The sequence below is a fragment of the Aulonocara stuartgranti genome, assembly GCF_965226115.1.
Source record: "Aulonocara stuartgranti genome assembly, chromosome: 1".
Lineage (NCBI taxonomy): Eukaryota > Metazoa > Chordata > Actinopteri > Cichliformes > Cichlidae > Aulonocara > Aulonocara stuartgranti.
In genome coordinates, this window is record NC_138939.1 from 29,259,882 (window position 1) to 29,281,426 (window position 21,545).

The following is a 21,545-nucleotide window of genomic DNA, read 5'->3' on the forward strand; positions in this document are numbered from 1 at the left end:
GGTCTCCCTGGGTCTTTTCCCGTGTGTTATGAATAAATCTTCTTTTTTTGGTACCGGTACCGGTTTTATTTTGTTGTATTTATCCGTGACACCTTCAGGTAATAAAATATTGTCTGAAAATATTGTCGGACATACACCGGTCCATGCCGCAAAAAAGGTTGGGGAAGGCTGAGCTCGAGCATCTTTGAGACGAAAGCGTGTGGAAACCTTTTTCTAGCAGCACCAGCACTTTCGCCCACGTGGCAGATTTAGGGTTGTTATGCTGTTGTTGGTTATGCTATATATGCCGGACACGGTCAAATTATTTCTTTTTTTTCTCTGTGTTGTGTGTTTTTGTTCTGGTAGACAAAACATTTCTGCTAAAACCTTAGACCGTAACTAGTCCCCTCGCCAGAATTTCAGGAGAGAAATAGAAAAAAAAAATCCAATCTTATTTCTAAACTCAGACTGCAAGCATTAAGTGTGTGAATATTTTCTGCGTCGCACATTGTTAGAGAATAACAATAGCACAATAAAATCAAGGTTGATCTCTGTGTCAGCAGTGCTTTTCAAAAAATGGGGCACGTCATCAAAGTGTAAAATATGTGTTGAGTTGAACCAAAGTTCAGTTTCCTGATGCTATTGTATATAGTTTTTATTTAAGTTCAATTCAACTTGGATTGTCTTTTAACGTCACAAATGTTTAAAACATTGTGAAGTGTAGGGCACGAACCTTCTGAGGTCGGGGGCTTGCCAGTAAAAGTTTGGTAATAAATACAGAGCAGTGTGACATCATCACCCCGAGTTTGATTACTGTTTTTTACATATTTCAAAAATGAAAAAAAATAACCTCACAAAACAAAACTTTAATCTAGCCAATGTTTCTGTGGGTACGTGTCATCACTTGGTTGATGTGTAATCGTCAGTCATAACACAAGTCACATTTCAGGATTTTAAAAATTTCCTTTGACAATTTTCAACTTTCATCTCCAGCCTTAAATTTGGTCAGTTTTTTCTTGCTTTAGTAATTTCAGCCAACCTTGACTATGACAACCCTCATCTTAGTTTTAATGTATCCCTGCTGATGTGAGGTAAATGTTCGGTTTTTTTTTCTCCAGTAGGTCAAAAACTGTCCTCCTCTTTTTACAGGATCCTCCAGTTCTTCCTGTCAGCCAGTTTAGCGAAAAGTTTGTTCACTTCATCACTCAATGGTGAGTTATTTGTTTAAATGACCCGTTTATAGAAATTGAAGCACTAGATTAATTATTTAAATAAAAGAGAAACTTTATGTGTATTCAACAGCTATTGACTGTGTAGTCCTTTAATTTGTAAATTTGGTTTGTACGATCTTTAAATGTTTGTCGTGGTCAAATATCGAAGGACTTTTTGTTTCATTCAGATTACTGTAGATGAATATGAAGTATAATGGTATAATAGCGTAATGGAAATAAACTGCATTAGTGTTAATGCGTTGTGGTTGAAATAGCTATTAGCTCTGTTCTCCTGTGTGTTTGAATAGAAAGCTTTTCTTTATTTATGAGGAGTGATTGATTTATCTAATGCGTGAGGACACAGAAAACGTTTACCCTGCATTTGCTTGTGATTAATTTGCCTCTTGTAACCTTTACAGTTAGACAAACATCTACATACACACCCTAACCACATGTGTATATGTGTGTGTTCAGCACTCACAAGCTGATTATACCAGCTGCTGTTTGTCCCCGATGGGTGTTGCATTTACTTAAACAGGGCATTTCTCTCTCAGGACCGAGGTACTCCGCCCTGCCTGCGTTCAGTGGTGGTACTATCCTCTCCCAATCTGTTCCTGGATGTTCATAATGCTTTCAAAGCGATGCTTTAACAAGTTACCTGACTGCACACCTCACAGTATGAAGGACGCTTGCAAAAAAACACACAATACTCCCCATATCTGTCTGAAAGAAATGTACTGGGTTGTAAGGGAATTAAACTCTTGCTTTTAATTTCTGTAGAGCGAAGAGTTTAGTTTCAAGCCTTCCTCCTTTTTTAATATTCGTTTATAAATAAAATTAGGCATGAATTGTAAGTTAGAACTAAAAACCATCTCTTGGGCACTTAGAAACTCAGTTTTAATAGTGTCTGGCTTTAAGCTGTTGTATTTCTCTTTTCAGCATGAGGCGGAACCCCAAGGAGCGACCTGCACCCAATAACCTCATGGTAAATTAAACCAAACCTCCTATTGAACACTTCCAAGGACTTCAAAAATATAGGTTTTGAATAAATGTGTACAGAGAATGATCATATTCATGCATTCCAATAAAAATTCAATTAAAGATAATTTTATTATCTTTGTAGCTTTTGGAATATGCAGTTGTATTTTCCGCAGTGATTGAGGTGTTTCAGGTGAAGGACCCTCCAACTTGGCATTGATGTGTGGAAACGGCAGTAATGAACTTTTTGCTTCGGATAAACAGTGTCAGAAAGAGGTCAGCCAGAAACCTTGAGGAAGGATTGAGACCTACTCCAGGAATAATTCATTCATTTCACTCCAGGAATAATTCATTCATTTCACTCCACTGGAGTCAGCATGAATAAATCAGGCTGTTGTTCAAGAGTCACATCATTCAGGTTCAAAATCAAGTTTTAAATTTGACCAGCTGACAAAAGAAACTAAGTGTGCGTGCGTGTGTGTGTGCGCGCGCATAAATCATTAGGACTCCAACACCTTGTAGAATTATCAGCTCAACCATTTTCCAAAATTAAAAACAAATCACTTGGTCAGTTTCACATGTTTTTATAAATTAAATTTTTCTTTCAGTCATCTACATGTACACTTACCATTTTCTGCAATATTATCGCTGCTCATTCAGGCTACATTAGGACACAGATCCCGTTGGGGTTTCATAAGGCAGGCATCCGGCATGAAAATGTGCTAAATTGAAGACTTTGAGCTACCCACTTATGAATAAGGGAGTAGGTAAAGGTAACTTTTTTTCTGGCTGCTTAACTTGCCTTTGGCACATTGTAGCTAATATTTTTACTCTAAAATGTTGAAATTTCTTGAATTCTTTTAGAAATAATTGACATAATCCAGGAATCAAGCTTGGCGGTGAATAACAGCAGCAACAAATTAGTTAATGGCATTTAAATTTAATGCTGAAAGGGCAGTGACCCTGCTGTAGTATATAAATAAGGGACAGGCATACAAGCCAAGTCAAATGGCTCCTTCCATTTGTGAACCTGACGATTGTCTTTAGTTCTAGCATCAGCACACAAAACTGTCAGTTTGTAAAGACTGCCTTTTAAGAGTTTTAACACTCGGGGTTTTCTGTGTGCTCGGATCAAGGACACTGACAGTTATGTCCCGAGAGAGGTGAGGCCTAAAGGTTTGTGTTGTGGGGATGGTGAGCTGGAGAGGGTAAATGCAGAGCTGCTAACAGATTGCATGTTCTCAGTCTCACACTAGAAAGAAGGAATATTGGGAAGTGTTGGCTGTACAGGGACTTCATGCTTCCATCCAAAAATGAAGCTCAACTTGATGTTTTTGTGATCTTCTGCTCAGAACATTTTGTTATGTGAACCAAACTTTTATGGTTTTTCTGGCGCAAAGGCAGATGTATTTGTATGTTTTTGATTTATTTTTTCTCTTTACCTGAATGCATAGTTGGCTCATCCTTTGATATGTCATTTCTCATTCACATAAGGAAGATTATAAGTATTTTACAGTCTTTGTGGTTTTCTGACAGGGGTTGCATTAAATATCAGATTCTTGTCAGACATTACCTTTACGTTACTTTACAACCTGCCTGGCTGAACACTCGGTTTTCATTCGCTACAGGGCGTCCGTTAATCTTTGATAAAAAGACGCCTACTGAAGGTGTAGTCGCAGGTTTGACTGTCAAAGTGTAGTTAATTTGACTAGTGTGATCGCTGTGTCTTGCCCAGGTGCGATTAATTGAGTCATGTTTTCCAAGCGTGCCTTTCAATTGTCGGACAGCGTGAGCACAGGCTAGCAGTGGAGCGGGGAGGCGGGTCAGTCGTGCTCGGAGACGCTGCAAGGCGCCCATCGCTCTCTATGAGTACACCCTCAGTAGCTGTTAGTGAAACTGTCTCTTGCTGGCTCAGTCATTAAGTGGATAAGTGTAGCAATAGCAACACAATGCTGGAATTAAAGAGCCAGTTCCTTTGTATATTTTCCTTTTTAATATTTTCAGTTTACCTCAGTTTACCTGTTGTATTTTTCTGTGTAATAATTAAACTAGTCAAAGTATAATAATGTTTTGCTTGGTGAGGGGGGGTTTGATTTGGGCCATTAAGAATGAACTGGAGCTCCAAGGAAGATGCCCTGTGTCTGTATTCTTTACTGTTTAGAGGAAAAACTAAACGGCTCTTTGTTCAGTCGTGTATTTATACATGCGGCGTGTCTTTAAGAAAAATATTATTTGTTTCCTAGTTTAACGAGATTCTCTCCACCCGTGAGGTTGAAGTGCTTTTCTGATTTTTAATTTCAGTTTTTTCTTTTTAATATTTTGCTTTTCAGCAATAACACATTTTTCTATTTTATGATTTCCTTTCTCGGTCACTTTTTTTCCCCATCCTGTGTTTTTTTTTGGAGGTGGTGGTTGTAACTCACTTTCATCCCTTTTCCCATCAGTGTTTCTTTTTTGTCACTCCTCCTATATTCCTACTGTGCCCCACTTCTTTCATATTCATACTGTGATCCTTGTGCTCTTTTTCAAATTTTCACAGTTCTCCGTTTTCTATATTTGTCTCGCTCCATCCCACTCATCTTTCCTTTACCTATATTTTGTCCTCCTGTAGGCCTTCTTTCTGTGCCCATGATGAACTGAGATATAAGGTCATGGTTGCCTGCCTTTGTGACACCAGCCTGCTGATTGTCTTTCTCTTTTCTCTTCTTTAGTCCCTTTTTCCTCCCCATCTCTCATGCTGCCTCTCCATTCCCCAAGCCTCCTGAGTGCATTAAAACTCTTTGCCTATTCTATCTGTATGTTAATGCACCCAGCCATCGGTCCCCCCTTTCTCTTTTCTCTGCTCCACTATTTACTCTCACTTCTTATCTGTGGAAGGTAATGCAGGAAATGCACACAATAGTGTAGACACTGAACAAATAATGTTTTGTGACCATACAAAGTGACATAGTAGCTCCAGTTTGCTCATCAGGTTTCAGCATGTGGTTTCTCTAATCACTGGTGTAGCTTTTACTGACATTATTGTCACTGGGATTTTATCCTATTAGATGTTCTTAAAAAGGCTGCCGTTTGATTGTGTGCCTGCTCGTAGGTTACATCCCTGAAGCTCGGGTTATGTCTGTTATATACTTGACGCTTTGCGCATGAAACTGTCTTCTTCTATTAGGCAGCTTTATCATTGCACAGTGTAAGAAAAAAGCTTTTTAAATGGTTCATGCTATGATCCCAACGTGACCAAAGGAAGCGCAGTGTTTTGATTACACTACCAAAGACAAAAGGCGAAGTTAACAGAAGCTAATGGGAACAGAAGTAGTATAAGTGTGTCCTTCATTTTTATTATTATCTGGTGAACCGTAGGGCATGTTTTAAACATCAATCCAATTAATCACTGGTCACTTTGTGTTCGACTGCTCATTAATGAAAGTATCTAATCAGCCAACCACTCTGCAGAAACTCATGCATTCAGACATGTAGACATGGTCAAGGCGACCCGCTAAAGTTCAAACTGAGCATCAGAATCGTGTAGATGGTAAATGGACTCGTTCTTATATAGCGCTTCTCTACTCTGCTTGAGGACTCAAAGCGCTTCATATAGCGTGCCTCATTCACCCATTCACATCCACTCATACAACCACTTTTTTTCCAGCATGTAAGTCCTTTCTATCTAATATTCACACACGCTCATTCTCTGATGAAAGGATCAGAGATCTTGCCAAAGGATACTTAGCATGCAGACTGAATACTGGATAACTGCTCTACTGTCCATCACAATGGGCAAGAAACTTGTTTTTAAGTGACCTGGCTGGTAGTGCCAGACAGGATCGTCTGCATATTCTGGAAATCTGCTGGGATTTTCAGCACTTCCTTCTCAAGATTTAGAGATGGCAGTATTTAGACTAAGGTTTGAAAAACATAAAGCATCCAGTAAGCTACAGTTCTCTGGGTAAAAATGCTTCATTGATGTCAGAGAAGAATGGCCAGCGTGCTTCAAGCTGATAGGCTACAACAACTTAAATATCCATTTGTTTCAAAGGCATGCAGAAGAACATAAACAATAAACACATGAAACTTTGAAGCAGATAAGCTACAGTAATAGAATACTGTACCAGGAGACACGTTAGCTAAGAACAGGAAACTGAGGATATAATTCACCAAAATTAGTCAATAAAAGATTGGAAAACTGTTGCCTGGTTTGGCAACAGTCTCACTTTCTGTTGCTATGTTAGTATGGTAGGACTTGGCTTGAACAACATAAAAGCATAGCGCCAACCTGCCTTGTATCAACGGTTCAGGCTGGCATGTCAGTATGGACCAAAATCTGTGAGGAATGTTTCCATTACCTTGTTGGATCTATGCTGTGAACAATTAAAGCAGCTCTGAAGTTAAAACTGGGTCCAACCCAACACTAGCAAAGTGTAACTAATGTAGTGCCCGGTGGGTGTATGTTGAACAATAAGATAAATACTAAACAATATCAGTCTACCCAGTGACATCAGTGGGTTGTAATTTGATACATTTATTTATTAATTAAGACTAATGGACTTGATTTAATAAACTTGGGCTGAGGAATCTTTGTTCTTTAGCCATCAGAGAGGCAAGTGTGTGTGTTTTTTCTGTCCTCATACTGATGCATCTTTCATTGTGGACACCCAACCCTGTCGTCATAAGCTGAGTCAGTTAAGGAGACTTTCCATTGGCTCGCTCCCAGGACTTTGGCTGCCGGTATTTGGTGATGACCTGTGCCGGTCTGGGGTTTCTTGCTTTTGGTTCTGGCCTGGCTATTAAGCTGTGGAGCAAGAAAGAGTTGGTGAGGGTTTTAAGCATTTGCTTATTTCTGGGATTTACATGGACACAATATCATCATGCGTATCTGTTTCCTTGTTTTATGTGGTTAATTTGTGCATATGAGTGAAGAAAAACTAGAGCGATGATCCGGACAACCTTATGTTGTTTTTTCGGGATTTGATGGACATTTCATTTCTCCCTCCCCCTTCTCCCACTCCTTCGTTGTCCCTCGTTCCCCAGCCAGCAGCCTTCACGCAGCCTTTTAGCACCCTTGTCAAAGCAGTCCTCCTATTCTGCTTCTCTATTCATAGATGCACACACACACACGCACACAAATTTCATAGCCCCCTTTCAACCCCAGAGACACCAGATGAGCCCCTCAATTTTTTTCACAAAGAAAACCCCCTCTTGTCTCTGACCATCCTCAAATCTGGTTTGAACTTACACTCACACACACACTCACACAGAACCACAAACGCACCACAAAGACAGGAAGACACTAAATAAACTACGTTAAAATCACAGTTTGACCATTTGAATCAAAAACAGTGGATGTTTGTGATTTACTGTGACTAATTAATGGTAATCTGCCTACATCTACTTTGCTTTTTAGGTCCACTTCCCTCGGTTTTCTCATTGATTTCACTCTATTTTAACTCAGGTTAGACAGCTGGGAAAATGTGTTAACTGTAGTTGCATGCCTTGCACTTATCATGTGTGTTAAAACTTTGGAAACAGTTTTATCCTCCGAGGAATTAGCCTGTTAATGTTTACATTGTTGCATGTGCAAAAAGGATTTTCACATGCTCGCTTGTGTATCAAAGCACCTCTTTTGAGACCATGCCACCAGTGTCTCCTCCTCCCTAAACTTTTCTGTCTCCACCTTCCCCTCCAAATGTTTTCGCATTTCCCCCTTGGGTGTTCACTGATGTAAACTCCATTTACACATACTCGGACTACAGTGCTTCAACTCAAGTCATTCAGACGTCAGCCAAGTCATTTTAAATGGTGGCTGAAGTCAGAGTAACATATAAATCAATATTTGGAGCTTGTATAATAAAAACAAAACATTATCCTTTTTAATATAACATTTCCTGATTTGACCTTTTTGTTTAGGTGTAAAAATAAGTTAGATAATAGTGAATGCTATTGTTTAACTTAATTGAAAGTTAAATGGACGTTTGTATCATTGATGTGAGGATTAGAGAGCAAGCTATCAGTTCAAAATGTAAAGTTAGTCATTCTTCATTCTTTTTCTCCCTTTTCAATATATCCCAGAATACTTCAAACGTTCTGGGAAAGTAATAGATTTTTCCCCTCATTTTCTCCAGTAGTGGACATTTATACTTTTTATATATATATATATATATATATATATATATATATATATATATATATATATATATATATAAAAACTCTGTATATAATGTCTCATAATCCAGTTTATTCATGAAAGTACCTGTGCTTTATTATAACATGTTGATTTGTACTGGACTCTTATTATTAGATTGTATGAGAAATATCCTAGAGAGACCACTCTGGTTTGTAAGTCATAGTACTTCATTTCCCATGCACCTTCAGTTGTATCTGCCTGTTGTACTTAACGGCACTAACAGGTTACTAGCTCTGAGTGTGAATCCTGGCTACTGATTTGGTTACTTAGTTGGAAACTCAGACATGAGACTGACACTGTCACTCTTTTTTTTTTTTTTTTTTTAAACATTATTTGGTGGATATTTGAAGAACAGCAGGTTCTCTTGACAGTAACATTAAATATGTATATTATTGTGTTTTGAGGTCACATGCCACTGTAACAGTGTAGCTTTCTCTGGGAACTAAAATTGGTGCACACATGCCCACACACTGGCCATTCATACACTCACCCAGGCAGTTTCCAAAGGGAGCTAGTGATTAGCATGCAAATCTGTAAAGTCCCAGTTATTCTACCTACCTCTTTACCCTTCTCTCTTACTCACACACACACACACACACACACACACACACACACACACACACTGTTTTTTCCAACACTATTCTAATGAGGTGATGACCAGTCTCTTGTTATAATTGCCTCAAACTCCTTTTAATTTCTTCTGAGCGTATTAATCATACATTGAGTTATTTAAAATCGCATAAATTAATCTTAGATTAAACAGACCCTTCAAAGGCTTCAAACAATTAAAGAGTTAGGTAGTATTTCCCCTGGGTGTAGGCCATTTCTTTTTGAGCGGAGCAGTTGCAGGTGATTATCCCAGTTTGATATGGCCAGACGGTGATTAATGCAACTTTTAAATGAGTCCTTCCCCCAGCTCACCTCTGTCCATGCTCTGCTACAGCAGAAAGTCAGACACCTTCAGTGACCTGACTAAGAAGCACTTGTTCACTCTGTGTTTAGAAACTCTTCCCTCACAGGTTTCATACTTCGTTTAAGCTGCAGAGTTTTAATTATTAGACAGCCGTGTAGAAGTGCACCAGACCAAGTGCACGTGCAGTACATTCAAAATGACATATGCCAGATTGATATAATGGTCATTAGGTTAATGTAGGGTTTGTTTATTTTCTTAGGCATGTGAGCAGTCTGGCAATAAACATTTTGTCTCCAAAAATATTATATTGAACTTCTTGAAGTCTTGTGCTTTATTTTTACTTCTGCTCACAGCTCATAGATATGCTGCATGTGACAAAGAACTCACTAAAGGCTTTTTAATTAGACTATCTGCTGTGGTTCCTATTGGTTCAGATCCTTTAAATTTGATTGGAGGGGTCTAGTCACTCAAAAATGCTATTATATTTATTTAGGCTGCCTCTGATGATCTCAAGTGCCAGTGACTTAATTTTGATGCTTTAGGCCTAAGATAATGAGAAATATCTCATAATAGACTGAGCACTTCAGCATTTAAACAATGCTACTGCATGTAATATTCAATACTGAACAATAACTTAAGTCTTTTTCAAGGAAGCAATTTTTGTTCAGTTTCCATAAAAGCCTCATTTTTATAGATTTAATACGACTGGGGAGAACATAAGGTTTAAGGCCTGGGCAAGTTTGAAACCACAATGTAAAACTGTGGAGGACAAAAAACAAAAACCATGTATCATTTATCCGGCTCCTAATTTTGTAAATTCTGCACTCAGCTTTGGAGTCTCCAGTGTCATTGAAATGCAACCAGATGCTGCTCGTTTTACATTTTCGCTTTTTCATTTGTTCACTTTTTCCTGACACGCTTGCATTTAAATCACAATTGCCTGACTCAAACGTATCCGCAGGCAGGATATAATTGTATCCAGCCAGCAGGCTGTACGTTTGACTCCCCTGCTTTACAGTGTGAAGTGTACTCGGAGTACTTATTTTTTGGATTATTGCTGTTTTTAAATATAATAAAGCCAACGAGTATGTTGGTACAGTGGTTAACGTTGTTCCCTCACCGTAAGAAGGTTCTAGACTATATGGGCAAAAGTTCTGGTCCACATACAAATCATACCTACGGTAACGGCTCAGCCATAGAGACCCATGCTATGAAGCTCCTGCTGCACAGTATTTGTGCTGATGTTAATGCCAAGCATTTCTGACTTTAACACACTATGTGCCTCAGCACCCTGCAACATGCTTTGTGCTACATGATGTGCCACTTTGTGTCTGAGTTGCTGTGGTTCCTAAATACTTCCATTTTGCAATAACGTAACATACAGCCGATCATGGGATGTCTAACGGAAAAAAATTCACAAATTGATTTGCAGCGACTTTCTATTACAGTAAACACACTCAAATTCAGTAAGCTCTTCAAAACAAGACTTCTTATTTTCAAAGGATGCAATCAAGCACCCAACCATATCTGCCTGTTTGATTTTATACACCTGTGGCAATGGGACTGAAAACACCTGAAATATAAGGTTAAGAGGTGTGGCCCAATACTCTTATCCATGATGGATCCTGCTGCAGGGCTGGGGCCTGTCTGTGTGAAGTTTGCATGTTCTTGCTTTGTCTTTGTGGTTTCAGTTCAATTCAGTGTTATTTATACAGCACCAAAACACAACAACAGTCGCCTCAAGGAGCTTTATATTGTAAGTTAGACTCTACAATAATACAACAGAGAAAATCCCAAAAATCATATGACCCCCTTTTGAGAAACGCTTTGGCAACAGTGGGAAGGAAAAACTTCCTTTTAACAGGAAGAAACCTACAGCAGAACCAGGCTCAGGGAGGGGCGGCCATCTGCTGGTTGGGGTGAGGGGAAGTAGACGGGACAGAAGACATGCCATGGAAGGGAGCTTGAGATTGATAACAAGTACGATTCAATGCAGAGAGGTCTATTAACACAAGAGTGATAAAGGTGACTGAAGAAGAAACACCTCAATGCGTCATGGGATTCCCACAGTAACCTACGTCTATTGCAGCATAACTAAGGGAGGATTCAGGGTCACCTGATCCAGCCCTAACTATATGCTTTAGCAAAAAGGAAAGTTTTAAGTTGTCTCCCAAATCCAAACTGGAAGCTGGTTCCATATAAGAGGGGCCTGAAAGCTGAAGGGTCTGCCTCCCGTTCTACTTTAAAATACTCTAGGAACCACATGTAAGCCCGCAGTCCAAGAGCGACGTGGGATTTACATGGACACAGGAAGCCAATGAAGGAAAGCCAGTACAGGAGAAATATGCTCTCTCTTTCTAGTCCCTGTCAGTACTCTTTCTGCAGCATTTTGGATGAACTGAAGGCTTTTCAGGGAGTTTTTAGGACATACTGATTATAACAAATCACAGTACTCCAGCGTAGCAGTAATAAATGCATGACTAGTTTGTCAGCGTCAATCTGAGACAGAATATTTCAAATTTTAGAGATATTGTGCAAATGGAAGAAAGCAGTCCTACATATTTGTTTATTATGTGGATTGAAGAACATATCCTGGTCAAAAATGACTCCAATATTTCTCACAGTGTTACTGGAGGCCAAGGTAATGATCCAAGAATCTGGTTAGATATCATATTTCTGAGATTTTTAGGGCCGAGTACAATAACCTCAGTTTTATCTGAATTAAGAAGCAGAAAGTTAGCGGCCATCCAGGTCTTTATGTCTTTAAGACATTCCTGCAGTTTAACTAATTGGTGTGTGTTATCTGGCTGCAAGGATAGATAAAGTTGGGTGTCATCTGCATAGCAGTGAAAATGTATGCTATGTCTTCTGATGATGCTGCCTAAGGGGAGCATGTATAATGTAAACAGAATTGGTCCTAGCACTGAACTCCATAATTAACCTTATTGTGTGAAGAGGACTCTCCATTTACATGTACAAATTGGGCTCTATTAGATAGATTCAAACCATTACAGTGCAGTACCTGTAATACCTACAGTATGCTCTAATTGCTCTAATAATAAAAATATTTTGTTTTACAGCATAGGTGTCAAACTCTGGCCCGCAGCCTAATTACATTTGGCCCGCAAAGCCATACCAAATTACTATTAGAGCTGGCCTACTGGTAGTATACAGGCAATATATATAATGTTTAGTATTAAGCTTTGCTTGTTCCATATTCAGTTTTTCAGCAAAACGTGTTTGAGTCCATAAGAAGAGATTCGTTCTTATATCTGGAGGAAGATTTTTTTTTTTTCAATAAATATTAATGTTAGCCCGCAACTTTGTTCCAGTTTTGAATTTTGGCCCACTGTGTATTTGAGTTTGACACCCCTGGTTTACAGTATTGAACGCTGCCTAAGGTCTAGCAGGACAAGCACAGAGATGAGTCCACTGTCAGAGGCCATGAGAAGATCATTTGTAACCTTCACTCAAGCTGTTTCTGTGCTGTGATGAGCTCCGAAACCTGACTGAAACTCTTCAAATAAACCATTCCTCTGCAGATGATCTGTTGTCTGTTTTACAACTACTCTTTCAAGGATTTTTGATATGAAAGGAAGGTTGGAGATAGGTCTATAATTAGCTAAGACCGCTGGGTCAAGAGATGACTTTTTAAGTAACACCAGCTTGGAAGACAGTGGTACATGGCCAATTATTATAGATCAGAAGAAGAAATTTTATTTAAAAGCGCCTTTCAAGAAACCCAAAGACAGTAAATAGTAGAATAAGACACATCGTAGAACAATGATAAAACAAAGAACAATTTAAAAAAAACACAAGATAAAATAAACAAACAATGAGTTCACAGATTGTTCAGTTCACAGGTTGATCATATTTAAGATTGAAGGATTAATTAATGGCAGGATTTCTTTGAGCAGTCTTGTAGGAATGGGGTGTAAAAGACACGTTGATGGTTTGGAGGAAGTCATTACTGAAGTTAACTCCGAAAGATCAATTGGAGAAAAAGATTCTAAATAAGTATCAGTGGTACTGCATGTACCATAATGTTAGAATGAATGGCTTTTTGTCAGCCTGGCTACAGCGCTGAAGAGAAACCTATGGTTGTTCTTATTTTCTTCAATTAATGAGGAATACAAAGATGTTCTAGCTTTACAGAGGTTTTTTTTTTTTTTTTTTAATCAAGCAGCAAATTAATTTTCCAGGCTAAATGATGATCTTCTAAATTTGTGATACGCCATTTCCTCTCCTGCTTAAGCGTTATCTGTTTCAAGTACTTCCTATTTGAAGGTCTCTTTTTAACAGGAGCTACAGTATCGAGAGTCATATGTAATAAAGAAGTAGAATTTTTAACAAGATAATCGACTTCTATGGGAGTAGCGTTCAGGTAGCTGGTCTGCTCCTTATTCTAAATTTAAACGTTTTCAGGAAAGCATCAGATTCTCACTAGGTGCCCAGTTCAAAGACATGTATGTTAGGTTAATTGGTGTAGGTGTGAATGTGGGAGTTCGTGGTTGTCTGTCTCTGTGTGTGTTAGCCCAGTGTTGGGCGGATGACCTGATCAGGACATTTGTCAGCTGTTTTTTTTGTGTAGGATTAAATATTCAGATTTAGGTTCAAACTTGACCATGGAAACAGTTTACTCGCTCTCCTTGAACTTTTGATGTTTAGTTTTATTTTCTGGACTTCCTGTGATGTCTTGTATACACTGTTCAGTTCTTTTTTCTTCATTTTAATCATAATTCATCTATTTCTTGGGTGTGATGGGATGTGATGACGGAAAAGAGGCTAAAAGAGCACTGTGAGAAGTACCTTCATCGAGGTCAAATTCCAGCAGATGTCTCTGGCCTTTAGGGTTAATTTCTAGAGTCGAGGTTGGAGCCTGATTTTAAAAACATTACTCAGGACTTCCTTCTTTATTTCTGTATCACTCCCTCTCTACTGAGGGAAGGAAGAATGATTGATGAGATGGGTATTCAGCACATAGGGGCACCCAGGAGCGTCCACTCCGCCCGTCTCATACTGACACACACACACACACACACACACACGCACGCTTACAATGATATGAGAGTAATTAACCTCAGACTGTGTTAACCCCAGCTGGCCATTAGAAGGACAACAGGATTGATGGGACTCCCCCCTAGTCTTTAACAATCTCTACATTTTGTGCATGATTAAAACACACTGCAAAGTGTTTCCATTTTCTTTGAAGTGTTCACAAAGGAAACCGCAGCGAGCAGAGAAAGCAGAAAAGTCAAAAATCAAACAAATCCTGATACTGTCTTTTTTTTAAGTTATCACTTTATTCCCCCTCGGTGTGATTTTTATTTTTATGAACATAATTGTCACATATTTCCCCGTGTAACCACAAATAGACAAGAAGGCTCTCAGGAGGAAAAAAGTGGACCAGCCTGTCCTACTTTATCACTAATCTTATATTGTCTGCACCAGTTTGGGTGTTGCTGGCGGGTATTAAAGACCCCAGAAGAAACAGCTGACAACAACATTACTCACCTTGGAGTCACTTTCTGCCTCCAATTTGAATCACACTAGTCATGTTCTTTTCATATTGACAAGATTTGCATTTTGCTTTTGACCTGCAGCCCTGCAGATCAAGGAAATATAAATGTTAAAGTTTTATTTTTTTTTAAAAAATGTTCAGGTTGGCAAAGAAGGTAGAACTCACCTTGATGTTTTAAGGTCAAAATTAATAAGTGGCAGATTAAAATAAAATCACTGTAGCTGGCAATGTGTTCTGTTTATGTAACATTTTACGTAGATTTGGATACAAAGTTTGTGGGTTTGTGATGGTCACAAAGTGCAGTTAAGGACTCAATAACACAACCATAGAGACTCGTTGGCAACCACTTAGCAGCTCCTGGTCACTAGTGAAAGGTGTGTATTCACTGTTTCTTGGATCTGAGATTGGTCACAGATCGGGGTGCTGCAAACCAGTTGTGGGATTCATACTTTTCTCTAGCAACCAAAGGTTGCTAAGGGGATTGCTGACTGGGCTCTAGATGTGCATGACTTGAGAATGCAGGTTTATCCCTCTTGGTTGGTGATTGCCAGATTGGTGCCAGTAGGCCTCTGAGTCTGTGGGACTGATGCTTGAGGCAGACTGGGTCATGTTTTCCTGTGTAGGTATTTATGCTAGAAATCCAATTTGACTTGATGTTGGCCACAGAGACAGGTGGAGATCAATCCTGTTTAATTTCCTCATATATGAATGGGCAGAAGTCTCTTGTCAGCCCTTAGAAACATAGATGAAAGCATCATAGTTGCATTAACTCTTCAACCCTGTAAAGACTGTTGAGATTAACCCTTGAAGCTCTTCTGAATTTGAATTTGAACTTCTAAATTGGTTTCTGTCATATTTCAGGCCTGTTTATTGAACAAAATGACTTGGTTTCCATCAGAAGTTAGTGAGTGTGGTCTCTGCCTATGCAGTTACTCTTGGAAACCCGGAAACTATTCGAATGTTCATCAAATCGTGCCTTTATTGATATATACAGTACTCAGGGCATCAGATGTGGTCTTTATGGGGGAAGGATTGAAAGGTGAATAGATGTTTATACAGACAACATGCTGCTAACATGGCTGAAATCAAACTCTTCAGTAGTGGTACTATATTTAAGTGACGTTAAATATATCTTTTTTTTCTGTTGTTTTGTGTTAATCATTGGCTGATATACGTTATTGTCTCCTGTTATCCCAGATTCATTGACGTAGCTCCGTGAAAAAAAGCTGAGCGTGTGTCTTTGTTTTTTTGCTGAGATTGATCTTCTTACTTTGAACTCCTCCAAACGGCGTGCAACACTGACAGCTTCTTGTTGTTCACGACGGAAATCACTGAGATCAGTGTTGACAAGTTCATTTAAACCGGCCGGCCAGAGCGCTGTTTACCTAATTGGACATCTAGACACTCAAATAAAATTCCTGGTTAGTCCGAGTTGATTTGTCTCATTTGCAGCCTCCTCCCCTCTCACCTCTTGACCCTCTGTGACCTCTGCAACCTCTGGTCCACAGTCCTCCAGATGAGTCTGGTTACTGGGACCGCTGACATGTGACATCTCTGTTTAAGTCCTGCAGCAGTAACAAGTGAATGGTGCTGGAGTCTGACGGCTCGATGGGCTACAGGGTCGTGTTGGTGGGTTTCCCGAAGCACAAGAAGGCTTCAGAATTAGTCTTTATTTTTTTTTTGGAAAATGTGTTCAGAAGGAGCGTTCATGATTGGGCTGTGTTTCTGCCATGGCTGTCTTTTATTACAAAGCTCATCCCACATCCTGTTATGACTCACGTAGCTCATTAAACTTAAAAGATATTTGTTTGAAATGCTCTGACAAGCCATTACTTAAACGTTCTGTCTTTAAAACCAAATCTGTTGGACATTAATATTTAAGAGGGTTTTATGATGTTCCCGTTTAAGTTGTTTGCATTTTATCATTTTGTGAATCATGACTCAGATGCAAGTAGCTGCTACACCGTACACTTCGCATAAAGATGTAATAATGTTTGTGGCTCCAATCTGTTTGATAATAAAATAATATTGTAGAATGGGTGGAAACATTTGAGTTTTCTTTTCTTTTTTTTATGAGAAAGCTCATTACTTGTGTTTTTACAGCCACTTTAGTTCATTTTTTACCACATAGCAGTTATTATGAAGGTCATATATGTTGTATTTATTTTTATGTTTGTTAAAAAAGTGAAAAGTATGATTTACGATATAATCCAGTAAATTTTGTTGCAAAAAAAAGTAAATTATTACTAGAACCTTAATTTAATTGTCTCATTTTGATTCCCAGCAGCCTTTATTTACTTACAAATACCTTTTTATTTTTTAAAATTTAACTTTGAGTCTTTAAATGTGCTCGCTTTGTTCTCCACAACCTTTTCTCAGATATTCTAAATAGAATCATTAAGCGCTTGTGTTTTTCCTTCATACAGGATCATCCCTTCATCGTACAGTATAACGATGGAAATGCGGAGGTGGTGTCGATGTGGGTGTGCCGCTGTCTGGAAGAGAGGCGAGCTCAGCTGGCTCAGGGACGCATGTGACTTCTTCCTGTCGGCAAACTGTGGTGGACCCGAACGTTTGATCCCAAACACACATCAAAGGATTCAGGGTCAAATACGTCCACGCACACTGGACAAGTACCTTATTATGAATGGACCGAAATCACTAGATGTTACTTTATCTGAACGATTCTTGATGTAACAGACACCCAGGAGCGCGCTCGCGTCCTTTAAACTGAATATTAATCTCTGCATCGACGGGTCTGCACCTGGAGATCCTTTCCATTTCAAGGGAATCCCAAAAAGCAGTGACCATTAAAGTCGGCTGATTTTAAAGCATCAGAGACGAAAAGAAACTTCAAAGCACAAGACTCGGGCGCGGGCAGAGTTACGCTCTGCGTCGATGATGGCATCCCAAATAGCCGTCTTGTGCTTTACTGTTGACAGCCCTCCCATGAATGTTAAGGTTTTTTGCCTGTGAGTAACTACCCATCTGTGTGCCTATTTTTCCAGTGCTATAATTTCTTACCTCAGCAAACTTGATTTGTCACTGCAATATCAAGACACCCCACCCCTACCCCCGAAAATGTACTTACTTTTAGCTCCTGGAGTTGAACATCTGCATAGAGTTTTTCCTGAACTGGTGAGGCTGAGTGTTATCTGCTATATTCTAGAAGCCATTAAGACTGAAGGAAAATGCAGCTAAAAGCATAATCTCCCCTTATAAAGCACCACTGTTTAAAATGCTCTTTTAGTCACATTGTGACCACTAAGTTACTTTAGAATAAAATGTCATGTATTATTCAGAATTAGACATTTCACTGGGTTGCCTAAGAGATCGCTTTATTTTGCTGTAAAGGGAAAATGTTAATGCAGTGTACTTGACACCAAAGACAATATAGACGGTGAATTATATTGATTTTTCATGAATGAGGCAAATGTAAGAGGCCGAGTGACTAAAATGAATTGTTTCAGAAAGGTTTTTATGAAATGTGTAATGCTTAAGTGCAATTAACCTGCATTGCTTCCCCGTATTCACAGTGAACGTAGCTTACAGTGGCGCAACCTGCACAGCGTGTGAATCGATGGAAACAAATGCAATGGGAAAAAACAAGCAAAACATGAGCCAGTGGTTAATTTTTTTATCAGTTCAACGCGGTTTCATCCTTTAAGTTGTAAATCAACAACCTTTATGAATGATCAGAAACTGAAAGTACATGTTTACTGAAGCGTCACAGATCGGTAATCGTGTTGTTCTTAATGTGGGAAATGCTGAAGGTTGCTGTGTTATTTAGTTTTGATCTGTTTGCACTTCATGTCAAAAATGGACAAACAATTAGCGACCGCAAAGCTCCGAACAGGCTGCTTACCTGTGCGTGGCATTCACGAATCCTCCTTTTTATTTCAGCACCCACGTTAGAGCAGCTGCACAGCCTGCATGAGACCTGCGTCTGATTGAACCTCCTCGTGTCACAAAATTAGGCTAATACTGCTCTTTCTCACTCATGGCGTTTGTGTCCACAGCACAAACGCTGTGGACATGCACAGTTTAAGGTTTGAGTCCATCATGTGGAGATAAGAGTAGCTGAGGTCAATCACAACAAGTCCAAGTACAACAGGTTTTTAAACCCATGTGACTGATGATTTTGTACGTTTGGTGAAAATGTGCAGAAATCCATACTGGTGCATTTAAACTACAATTTAATTAATATTCATATTTGAGTATTTCTCACACACAAAAAGAATGAAAAAGCTAGAGATGGCACGATACCACTTTTTTATGTCCGATATCTGTCGATACCGATATAAATCCGATATAGCATATTTTATAATCAATAAAACGTTTTTTTTTTAATATCTTGCTGCATTTTAAGTTAAACTCACCGTGGGAATGCTTTACAAACACTCAGAGATGCTTGCTTTACTTCTCTGGGATACCTTTCTCGGAGATTAAATGCCGGTTTGGAAGCACATAGCGAGGCTCCAAATGCTCAACCAGACCGCCTCCAGGTCTCGCACGCCACAGCCGCTCTATCACGTGACGCATATTCCTCCGACGTGCTACGGTTATGAGCTGGGTTACGCCATGTCGCAAGTTTTGTGAGGTGCTTTTGTGATAGTTAATGGACCGGATTACATTTTTTATTTCTCTCCAATATCTGATCCAGTAATTTAGGTCAGTATCGGACCGATACGTAATATGGGATCAGTCCATCTCTAGAAAAAACCAAAAATGTCTTGAAATACAGTGTAAGCTATGTACTCCATGCTTTCGGTACAGTCGCTGTACCGCAGCCGATGTTCCAGCTGTGAACATCAGACAAACACTGGACGTTTATGGAGTGGAAGTTGTGATTGCGCTCTCTTCTGATTCCCTTGAATTTTGTGTGGTCACACCTTAAATTATGTTTAATATCAGTTTAAATGATCTGGTATGAAAAACATGACATCACAGTGTGGTTTTTATTATTATTATTATTATGTTACAGCAGGTAAATCTTTTTTTAAGACATTTTTCTGCCTTTATTAAATGGAAACAGTTGAGACAGAACAGTTGAGGAATGATATGAAACAGCTGCGGTCAGAGTACTGCTCAGTTATTTTGTCACCATCATGAACTTCACGAGTCCTCCCACCATAAATCATTTATTGCCACTATTTGCCTGAAAAGCCTGCAAAAGGAAGTCCAACCTTTTACAAGTTTATTGTTGTTGTTATTGATGTTGGTTTTTTGTCTAGCTTAGTTTTTTAGAAGGAATGTCTGTGCAAGATGCCATTTATTTTCCTAAAGTCCTCACCACTCTTGTAAGTGGTGAAAAGTATAATATGAAGATGTTCCAGTTGCTGAAATGTCATCAATGGAGATTCTTCAATGGTTTCACAAGGAGTAGTATATGTTCTCTGCATTATAGTCTGTTTTTAAATCAGCACTTAATACTGTACATTGGTGGGACATCCACGTGATACTAGGCTGCCCTGTTGCTCATGAACATTGTTGTGGCATTTCTTGCAAAGCAAATGAAACCATGAAGATGGCAACATTTCATATTTCTGAACAGATGTGCACTGTGATGATTCAGAAATGGTCTCACAGACTTTTAAGCAAGAATATGTCATAAATTAAGAAGAAGAAAAAAAAGCTCCTCTCTCGCTCCGTTTCTCTTGTTTCCTCCTAAACTTCAGAACATAAAGTCAGTGATGAGCCCAGCAGAGACACTCGTGCTGTGATGTTGCTGTCTGACTATGGCCTTTCTGTAATTATCCATGTTGGCACATATTCCAGCCATAATAAATAAAATGTATTTAAACGGTAACTTGGCTACATGAGACTTTTTATTTGCACTTGACATTTGACTGTTGAAGGCTGCTGCTTCTCAGTCAGGGTTCTATTTTGAAGGAAAAACGAGGTGCATCAGTTTAAAGGTGTAGTTCTGTGTACTTTGATGATTTAACGCTTTAATATAAATATCCTTCTGACTTTTATCCAGCAATTATTTTTGGCAGCTTGTTTTTTTTTGGTTTTTGGTTTTTTACTTTTCTGTTTCTGTGGAGGAATTGTAGATCTTTTCAAGTCTGGCTATGAAATATGAACGAACAAGCTGATCATAAAGTTAATTTGTGCAGCTAAAAAGCTACAGCAGTGGTCCATCTTCATGATGTGTGAAACATTAAGTACACTGAGTGTCTCTTGTTGAATTTAAGCAAACACCTCAACACATACCTTTACAAAGGCTGCAAGACTGTTTCATCACGCTACCGTCACCTGGTTGGACAACATGGCACAATGAAAATTAGTGCGACTGCATGCAATGAGCATCTCAGGGACTAGGCCTGCAATCACTTGCAGTCTGTTGTTGTCTACAAAGCAGATTTGGTGCTTTGGTGCAGGATGCACAAAGTTCAGAAACCTTGCTTTTATAAGACAATAGAATCAGAAGAGACACGTAGCAGTTGTGCTTATTGGCAACCTGCTTGTATTTATAAATTAGACGACAATTATTTGCCAATCTGTCCCAGAGTGACTGCAGTCACTCCGAGTTGGACCACAGCTGTTTGGAGACAGGTTGCCTCCCACCAGGCAAACTATGCAATGCAACTCCACCTCTGAGCAACCAGCCGTTCACCGCAACTACGTGCAAGAAAAAAAATTTCAATGCAATGCAAAGACCCGGTCATCGCATTATTACTCTAATGTGATCGAGCCATTAGACAGCCTGACGTCCCTAATAAACTGTCAACAGATGATAAAGCATAACTGGCCTGATTGTGT

The 21,545-nt window shown here is 39.1% G+C and overlaps 1 protein-coding gene across 3 annotated transcripts in view; it reads left to right on the forward strand.

Moving 5' to 3' along the window:
- The window catches only part of map2k5 (mitogen-activated protein kinase kinase 5), an 82,696-nt gene extending 62,107 nt beyond the window's left edge, over positions 1–20,589 (forward strand). For 2 of the 3 annotated variants that reach the window (XM_082531531.1, XM_082531532.1), the window contains exons 21-23: positions 1,129–1,190; positions 2,130–2,175; positions 17,207–20,589. In XM_082531531.1, coding sequence (XP_082387657.1) covers positions 1,129–1,190; positions 2,130–2,175; positions 17,207–17,317 — 219 coding nt within the window. In that variant the 3' untranslated portion in view covers positions 17,318–20,589. The remainder of the gene's footprint in view (positions 1–1,128; positions 1,191–2,129; positions 2,176–17,206) is intronic. The other variant, XM_082531533.1, reaches the window with a different exon arrangement.
- Positions 20,590–21,545: the final 956 nt, after the last annotated feature.